This window comes from Seriola aureovittata, chromosome 13 (assembly GCF_021018895.1).
Source record: "Seriola aureovittata isolate HTS-2021-v1 ecotype China chromosome 13, ASM2101889v1, whole genome shotgun sequence".
Classification (NCBI taxonomy): Eukaryota; Metazoa; Chordata; class Actinopteri; order Carangiformes; family Carangidae; genus Seriola; species Seriola aureovittata.
In genome coordinates, this window is record NC_079376.1 from 7,739,924 (window position 1) to 7,750,116 (window position 10,193).

At 43.0% G+C, this 10,193-nt stretch overlaps 1 protein-coding gene across 1 annotated transcript in view; it reads left to right on the forward strand.

The window, feature by feature from the left end:
* Window positions 1-6,965, forward strand: part of LOC130180407 (ephrin-A2-like) — an 80,927-nt gene extending 73,962 nt beyond the window's left edge. The window contains exons 3-4 of the mRNA XM_056393910.1: window positions 2,782-2,847; window positions 4,430-6,965. Of these exons, the coding sequence (XP_056249885.1) occupies window positions 2,782-2,847; window positions 4,430-4,554 (191 nt within the window). The 3' untranslated portion in view covers window positions 4,555-6,965. The remainder of the gene's footprint in view (window positions 1-2,781; window positions 2,848-4,429) is intronic.
* Window positions 6,966-10,193: the final 3,228 nt, after the last annotated feature.

Sequence of the window (10,193 nt, forward strand, 5' to 3'; positions counted from 1 at the left end):
TGTGCGCGCCGCAGTGTGTATTTGTCATGTGGTTGACATGTTGACAGGTCTGCTCCACCTCTTACTTCTCCCAGCTGCCATCTGATGAGGTTGAGTGATTTTCAATGGGTTTTCAGGAGACGTTGGATTGTGGATGTGCTGGGAAACAGTGGCGCTGGAAGAGCTGATAAGACTTTAAAGAAATGACAAAAGTGAAAATTGTCAGAGGGCATGGAGAAAAGAGAAGGAGGGGAAAAGAGAGGGGGATATATATCTCTCCTCTTCTAGCCCTTTCTCCCGTAGCGTTGCCGTTTTTCAGTGAAACAGTGGGGAAGCCGAAACAAAGACATACAACAGGACAGAAAGCTGGATTCCATGCCAGCAGCGCTTCATAGGGGACCACAATACACTTTCTCTGCGCACTGTGTGGAGGGTAGGTGGATGATTTGAAGAAATTTGAGGCAAAGGAAGTGGCCTATAGAGAAGGCATAAAAGGGTAAAGGAGGTGAAGGGCAGAGAGAAGGATGGAGGGAGGAGTTGCAGGTAGAAAGAGAGGGAGGAGAGGGCAAGGGAAGGGTCAGATTTATTTCCTGTGCGCTGTGGATCTTGATGATGGTCCTCTCTAGGGTCACGGTGGGCTCTGGCTATGCGGACTTCCTCAAGGGAGAAGGCCAATAGGTCTCCACGCACACACACACACAAACACACACACACACACACACACTTCTGCAATGCAACCATCACTGTGTGAGCGCATTCCTTTGCACATCCGCATATGTGTGTGTGTGTGTGTGTGTGTGTGTGTGTGTGTGTGTGTGTGTGTGCGCGTTGGCCACCATCTCCTTTCAGGTCTCTAGCTCTATTTCACATCAGAGTGAGGTGGGACTAAAACCCCAGATTCAATTTCGTTTACTTTACTTTGAAGTTTGAATCACAGTAACTTTTTAACATTTTTCTGTTTTTTTTTTTTCCGGCATTCAGCCACTGCAGCACGGTGGCTCTGTGGTTAGCACTGTCACCTCACGGCAAGAAGGACCTCCGTCTGTGGGGAATTTGCATGGATTTCACTCCCCATTCCAAAGACATTCAAGTCAGGTCGATTTAAGACTCGGTTATTTCCCTAAGGTATGAATGTGAGTGTGACTGAATCCCAGTGTGCTGGCTCATCCCTCACAGACTTGTTTACATTGCCTCAAGTGCTTCGTATGTTTACCGGAGTTCACAAGCTTGGGAGCATGGGTTTAAGAGAACTTAAAAGGACATAATATCAGAAACTCTCCAAATGCTCCAAGCAATAAATGTCACCGAAAATGTAATAGGCTGTATTAATGACTACATTATAACAAATTATTGAGTGTAACTTGCACAGAAATCACATTCCTTGCTTTCAATCCTTGACCTAGACCATCTCTGACATATTTATACCAAGTGTGATTACAGTTTTGTAGCTGTGGTAACAATCGCCCAGTGAAAAAGAAGATATGTCTGCATATATCTGCATCACACAAAAAGAGGTCAGCGTCGAAGCCCCTCACAGACATCCAAGTTTCTGGCAAGAGACGGTCCTAAACCGTCCTCCAGTGAAGTCTGTAGATTTATTCATTCCACTGTCTTTGGTCTTATCTGGTTGTGTATTTGTCCAGTGTGTCTCCCTGCCATCCCATGAATAGGTACAGGAGCTTAATGCGATTGGGGTGGATTATGTTGAGGTTTGGTGTCTTCCTGACAATTGCTATTGACTGTCCAATGCTGGATTATCGACTGGGAGGGATCCAAATCCCCAGCAGCCTTGAAAACCTCAGGTGCACTGTGTATCAGCTGGTTTGTGATATTTCAAATAATTGAGAATTTGTTTGAGAGCAGGCACAACTAAATTACAATATCACCTGAAAGGATAACAGTTGATATTGCTAGGTCCTGTATTATTACTTAGAGGATATTTTTCTTATTGTCAACAAATCCAATGTGAAGGCCAAAACTAATAATTTGTTTATCTCTCAATACTTTCTGACTCTACTTCCCTGGCTGCAGCACTCAGCCCCAAGCTCATGAATTCCTACTGAAGACATGAATCTTAAAATATATATATATATATATATATATATATATATATAATTCTATCTTTTAAAAAGGCATATTCATTTCTCTTTAAAATCTGATGGGCACTGTAGTTTTTAGCAAACATTAGTCATAAGAGGTGAATAGTGCATTTGTCGGGGACCATTTTCACATGCGGATTAATCCACATTTGGTGCTCTAGTGCCAGGACAGCAGCAGGACGGTTTATGTGGGTGTGACTCAGAATAAACGACAGTGCCAAAGTTCATCATAATGACGGAACATGTCCTGTTTTTGGCATAAAGGAATATGATATATCAGACTTTGGCGCCTACGCAATAGTTGTGAGTAGGATGAATTCTTTGTTGGTCCTGTCTGTTTGAGGTGCCCTATGTCAAATCTACTTTTGCCGCATATTACTAAATAAATGTGTGTTTAATTTGTTTACTTGAAAGTGACAGGATAGATAATGGAGACAGAGAGGAAGGGGGATGGGAGTGAATATGGGGCCCACAGCTTTTTTTTTTGCTACCACAAGTGGGTTAATCGAGCCACAGTCACAGCAATCTCTCTCACTCCTATGCCAACCAACCACCTGATAATAAGCCTCACAGCCCACAAGTGACAGAACAATATAAAAAAAAAACTTTTATTAAATGTCCTCAATTACATTTTTGCAATCAGAAGCACAAATCACTTTATCTCTCAACTAATCTCCTCTTTCAATCTCTCTGCTTTTTACAGCGTCTCCTCACCCAAACCATGTGGGGCGGGCATGTCTAAAGCTGAAGGTGTATGTCAGACCTCCAGGTAAGTCACGCTCTAACTACACATCCACGCTCGCGCACAAACACACGTTCACACATATACACGAAGGTCCAGATTGGCTATCAAAGTAAAATTAGGGGGGAATAAGAGGTCTGATAGAATGCCCCGGCAACACTCTCTGCTCTGATTCACAGACCAGCCAGGCAACACTTTAACACCTTTGCACACACGTACACACACACACATTCTGGCACATTAACACATACAACCACACACAAGCGTGCACACGCACGCACGCACACACACACACACACACACACACACACTGTGAGAAGCACACACATGCACACAGGCACAAAGTGGCATACGCACTTCACATCAAATCACATCACATCACACCGGGTGTGAGGGAGACCTTCTGTCCTTGTAGAAAGAGAACAGAGGAGGCTGAAAGTGCTCTCTAAAAAATGTTACCAAGCCTCAACATCACTCTACTGGCCAGATTTACTCATAAGAAACGAGGGAGCAATCTAATAATAAACCCGTCGCATACAGTAGCAGTCTAATCTAATAATAGACACTTCATAATTTTAATAAAATTCTCCTTATGCATGAGCCGTGTGGTAAAAGATGAAGCATGACTTCTTTTTTTTTCCCCCAAAAAAACAGTCTGGTAAGCTACACTCTTGAAAATAGCTCCCTCATAGGGAGCGCAATGCTGACACAAGAGTGCCATGTTGGCCTATGATCGCGCCATTTAAAAATAACTCAACACATGATTGGCATACATGGGGATCAGATTGCAGCAGGCATTACACCACACTTGCGTTATCTTGAAAAATCTACCTGTACGTTCTTTTTCAAAGGCAGATTCTGCTTCATGAGTTTTCAACCCTAAGCCAGACTAAAGAATCAAACCCGGGTAGTAACACGTCTCCCTAGATAATGACGCGGCTTTGAAGATCTTCGTACAAGGATGAGAGACGGCCTTCACAGCTTTCCAGGATCAGATCATTCCATCTTCCGCTAAGGGGGAAGGAAATTCTCTCCTCCTCCCTAATTACTGAAACAACATACATTCTTTTATTCTGTCATTGCTGCAGCTCCTCTTTGAGATTCTGCTTTTTTCTTTTTTTGTGCTGTTAAAGTAATCTGTCTGACAGTGCAACTTCCATCTCATCTGTAAAATATTGTCACTAGAGTGATTTGTGAGCGGTTGCACGTGTGTGTGTGTGTGTGTGTGTGTGTGTGTGTGTGTGTGAGTGGATGTGTGTCTTTGCGCGTGTGTGAGGGTGTGAGCTGCTCCAGATTCAGAGTCTCTGTGATTAAACTGTAATTAGGTTGGTTAAACCCCCTGCAGAGCTCAGTTGCTGTCGTCTTCTCCCCCCCCTTTCCTCTCCTCATCCTTCTCTGCCATCTTCTCTCAGCCTTTCCTTGGCTGTTGAAGGGTGAGACTTTTGTGGTTTGTCGCTCACTTTCCACGTTAATAGTTCCACTTGTCTACCCTTTGTCTCTAAATCCAATTCCCTGTGTGTTCACTTTGTCTTGTCTTTGTATCTGTCTGTTCATCCCTCTCAGTTCAGATGTTTTGTCGTTTTTCTTTTCTCTCTTATTTCTGTTTCAGATGGATCGGGATATGATTCTCCGGAGCCCTTCCTGACTGATGGAGGTCCAAGCTGGAGGCCAGGGTCCATGGTGCTGTTAGCTGTTCTGGCCCCACTGCTCCTGGGACTCTTCTCCTGGCTGTGACCCCTCTCCCCGGCCTCCTGGAGTTTCCACCCAGGGTTGCTGAGCTGGGCTGGCTGTCCCTCTAAATCCACCACCCCTCAGGGAAGCCCTCTGTCTCCGTCCCACCCGTCCCCTCCCTCCCCCCCTCCCACCTTCCACCTCTGTACGACCACCAACCACCCCCACTGCCAGCCTCCTCCATGGCCCAGCCACGGACACCCTTCCCAGGCCTGGCTGAGAGGGCTGGGTCTTGAGCTGCCTGGGAACCTGCCCTTCATCTCTGATCCCTGAACTCTGGGTGGAACAGCACCTCTCAGCTGAAAAACACAAGGGAAATGTCTCTGCACTCATATCAGGGGGTCCTTTTGATTTGACTATTGACTCTTGGCCACTGATGGGGTAGATATAGCCATGGCTATGATTAAACTTGTCGTTCCAGTGCAATTCCTATCATCCAATCACGGCAGGACGCATTAAGCGATAGGCTTGGATGCACAAAAATTGGATTTTGCCCACATTGCTATCTCATCCTCAAACCAAGAATTGGAAGTGGCCAAGCTTGCGTTGTAATTGGAATTCTATACTATCTGGACGAATTCCAGCCACAACGAGAATAAGAGCGAATGCATGGAGATGAAGAGGAGGAAAGAGGCCTGGAATGATGTGCAGAAAAAAAAGGGGGAAAACAATGCGGGCACAGATTTAAATAAATACGTCCATATGGGAAATGTAATATTATATGTGTTGATATTTTCAGACCCAGTGTAGATTCACGGCAACGTGATATAAAAAATCTTGAACAGTTTGATTTTTTTCATGAGGAGCTCAGATATCATATTGTAATGACAAGTATAACCATAGCCTGTTTCAGTAGGAGGGTAGGGTGTGTGTGTGTGGGTGGGTGTTCTGGGTGGGTTTGGTGAGGTGTATATTTTCAGGTGGGATGTGTTTTGTCTTATTCATGTTTCTAAACAAAGCATTTATCACAGCCTGGCCAGCACAGGCGTCTTCAGCACTGTCTAATGTCGATTGGGTCGGGTGACTTTTGGAACCATGACTTTCTCATGTATGAATGTACCACTGGTCACCCACCTCGTTGTCTTTCTGTATTATTATGACTGTGGTCACTTACAGTACCTTCTCTCGGACTGGCAGGATGAATGGGGATTTGGAGGGAGGGGGAGGGAGGGGCTGGGAGTGAAGTAAAGGATGAGCGGAGGACAGGTGAGAAAAGGAGGCGACACTCAAGTTGCATGACCACTGTGAAACCTTCAGATCAATCTTGTTTGTAATGATGATATATTTTTTCATGGGGAAAATCAGAAACACCCTGCTACCGCTCTCTTGCTCTCGCTGAGACTTTTTCAGACATCAAAAACGAAAATTCAACCTCTCTCCTCACACGGTTTCTCCTGTCTGGCTTTTGGTCATTGATGGATTAGTTTGGGCCGGGAGATAAATGGACCCACAGGGTGAAACTGACTGGAAATCAGCCCTCGGAGCCCAGACCAGATCGCAATGGACGTAAACACTGACTGAAGCTGGTCCTGGGCCTGAGGGTTAAACCAATAAGGGAAGCGCATAGACTGTGGCAAATGAGGCGAGGTGTGTGTGGTAGCATCACAAAAACACACATATGGGCATGCACACATACACTCATACACACACATATACAACCATACACACACATACACACGCAGTCTTTGATAACGAGGCTGTTCCTCTGAGATGGTGGACATGACTATAAAGGGAACAGCACAAAGAGAGAGCGAGCAGAAGAGGGAGAGGGAGAGAAAGTGTGTGTGTATCATGGGACTGAGACTTCTTTAATGTTGGGAAGTGAGCATAATGAGTAAGCACTGTGAACACACACACACACACACACACACACACACACACACACACACACATAATGACCCATGTACAGATACACACACGCACACACATGCAGACATATGTAGAAAAGCACATGCAGATCTAGACATTTACAAAGACATGGCATGCACATACACACATGTACAAAGACACACACACACAAACACACACAAACAAGGGGAAGCACTTCCTTCCCTGTTTCATCTTATTTTTGTAGCATTTAAAATCACTGTTAATTACTCCTGTGTGGGATGCAGTGATGGGGTATAGCCTGTGGAAGATTAAAAAAAAATGTGTCTTCTCTTCTTCTATTCCACTGATGCTGTCCTTCTATCGTTCTTCTTCTTCTCTGGTTTGTGATCCAATGGTCGGTAGTGGTAGGATGCCTCCAGGTCTGAGCGTCATGTATGAGTTTGTCTCCTTTTCTGTTTGTGGTGTTTTTTGTGGAAGCTGACCTCAGTCATTAAAGTCAGTCAGTCAAAAGTAAACACAGAAGTCAGAGCAAGGAGAGAAACACACAAATAAAGATTGTCTTTTTGTCTACTCGAAAAAAACAAGCCAAGCGAGTGAGATTTCTTTAGTAGAATTGTGAATTAATTTTCATATAATGTCGTCGTCCCCCCCCCCCCCCCCCCCCCCCCCGAAGGACAAATGATTGTATTCATGTATTAGACAGCACCCGGGTCTTTATTTTGCCCAGTCTATCTTCCTCTGACGTCAAAGTCTTGGGACGGTGAGCACTGAGCTCTGCCAGTCAAAGCATGAAATTATTCAGATGAAATCACCCTCTCCAATCTTCATCTGTTTCTCCCTCAGCGATGTGACAGCTAATCTGAACTGCTGACAACATGGAGACTGAATAGCTTGATAGCCCTTCCTGTCTTGTTTCCATCAGATTTCCAGCAGGGTGGCCTACGGGTGATAAAAGTGCATTTACTCGAGTACTAAAGTACAGTTTTGAGGTACTTAACTTGAGTATTTTCATGATCTCCTACTTTACACTTTATGCTCCACTTCATCTTGGAGGAAAAATATTGTACTTTTATTCTTTTACTTTCAGATTTTACATAAAAACGCATATGATGAGCTTATAAAATACACAATTTAACCAGTGGTTCCCAACGTGTTTGGATTGTGAGCCCTTACAAAAAAGATTCCCTTGTCACATTTCAGATGTTTGGAAGTGCATTTCTATCCACCTGAATTCATGCATATTTTCAATCTGCACATAAAAAAAACCTGTGTGGAAAATATTGCGAAAAAAAGGAAAAAAAATTTTTTTTTTAAGCATGACTGAAGTGTGTTGACAAAAAGAAAAATTCAGTAAACATCGGCGCAACAAAGCAACAAATGCTGTATTTCCATCGCATTTTCCATTTTGAGGTTTGACTGGTGCTCTTTCAATTACTTCATCTCATTGTGCCCTCTTCCTCTGGCACCGGCTTGGAGAATTAGCAGTGCCAGCTGTTTATCTCGATGTGCCCTACGCCTAATATTTGCATAACAGTCGTGGGTGTAAAAGTACATTCATTTACATATGCTTTTGCTGATTTTCTGGAAATTTCGTGAAAATGTCTGCTTCATCTGGATGGAAACTTGGCTTAGGAGTTGTTAGGATTTCCCCTCATCTTCTAACATGGTTTCATTAAATAAATGTTTAAGGCCCAAAGATTAAAAATGATCCAATATTTCAAATTTTGCTGATAACATTTTAATACTTTTCTCAAGTAGTTTTTTTAATACAGGACTTTTACTCATATCAGAGTATTTTTACATTGGATTATTGGTACTTTTATTTAAAGATCCCCTCTGATGAAAATCAAGTTTTTAACCTTATTAACATGTCCCTATGATGTTTTTTATATAATAAGAGACATATCATGAGCAAAATAAGGAGTCAGTGCCATGCCATGAGTATTTTCACCTTGGAACTGCAGTGACCCAATGACAGTCTCATAAAAAACAGATTCAGACAGTGAGGGTTTCATACCTCATATAACCCAAGGAACAAATCCTGTCAATTTACAGGGACGGGCAAAATAAACCCAAAACCTTGTCAGTAGAGAGAGCGAGAATTTACATTGGTACCACCACTAACACTGTGTCAGCCACTGCCAGTTACAAGCTAACAAACAACATAAACAAATAAAAGATGCTAAATACACATAGCGTTCTGATACATCTTTGAGTCCCTGATTTTGGTGCACAACACATTGCTCAAAAACTCCTGAGTCTGGGTCTGACTGAGGCTCAAACATGTGATTAACCATCTCGATACGCACTGCTCTTTCACCTGTTAACCTGGCACGAGCAGCAATGGTGGGCGGGACACAATGCCTGATCCAGATTTCTAAATAAGGAAGTAAGTGTAGATGTGCTTCCAGGCCCAGTTTTCCTTTTTTTTCATTTTTTATGTGGGAAAAACCATGTTAAACAAAATAATAATCATAGCAGAGTATTTTTACAGAGTTTAAAACATGTCTGGAGAGGAACATTAAGTGAGGATCTGAATACTTTTACCACTACTGTGGCCTACTGGTTAGACAGATTGCTCTGAAACTGAGAACACAGGTTTGATCATGTGTCCTTGAGCAAGACACGTTACCATTACATGCGACGCCTGAAGGCTAAATGTCTAAAAAAGTGAATACGAAATGTTTCCTCTCTTCTTTGAGCTCTGTGTGTTTCCACAAGATCCAGACATGAAAAGATAGACAATAGACACTTTCCCCTATTGGGGCTTGTAAGGGCCAGTGCTATCTTGAAACATTTATCAGCCCTGTTTTAAAAGCGTTATTTGAAACCACCGACTCGTCTCTTTTGGCAGCATGATGCAAAAAGAATATCAGAAACGTTGTTTTTAGGGAAAACTGAGGTTTATGAATAATAGATGAGGCCTGGCTTGCCATGTTTGGCCGTCCTGTGCAAAGTGGGGTAATGGCTATCGATGTCTCTAGTTTCCATCAAATTGCTTCATATGAGAGCTCAATTCAAACGGAGAAAGAGTAGATTCCAGCAAAAAGGAGACGAGGGAATGAAATTATCTCTGAATATTGAGACGCAAGCTTGGTCAGCCACTTTTTCGTCCTGACAAGTATCAGGTACCAGTGGAATTAGCCCAATGTAAAATTAAGCTTGATCAAGCAAGGCCTCGAAAACTTCCCACGTCTAAGAGGAAAGGTGGATGTGCGATACAACTGGAACGGAGCCAGAAATGAACAGATGTGCTCCGTGGAATCATTAGAAACTAGTGATCTGGGCTATGTCACTGACACACACATGCACATACACAAACTATTATACTGCGCCATGTATTCTCTTCCAGATCTAATTAATCACTTGATTATTTTATCTAATTTCATCGGCTGGCGTACATGCGGGACAATAATTAGCGAGAATAATTTTGGCCTATATGATATTGGTTTTGGCAACAAACAAAAAGGAAAGCCGGGAAATGCAGATGGCGACCCTTCTCCATTGTTTTCCTCTTTTTTCTGTCTCTTCATCTCTTTTTCTGTTGATTTCTCGCTCTTGCAGTCACATTATTAGGCTACAGGCTAATCTATTCTTCTCTCTCCCATGTACTTTTGTCTCCTCATACTCAGCTAACTGGCATGATTTAGGAATTATGGAATTAGGGCAGCGCTCCCATCTCTATTAATGAGAAAAGGCATGATGAAAGAGCTTGATCGTGAACGTGCCATCTGTAGTCACTATTACACATTCACTTAATCTATCTCTCTTTCTCTCACTACTTTCTATTCTTTCTCTTCCCTGCTTCCTTC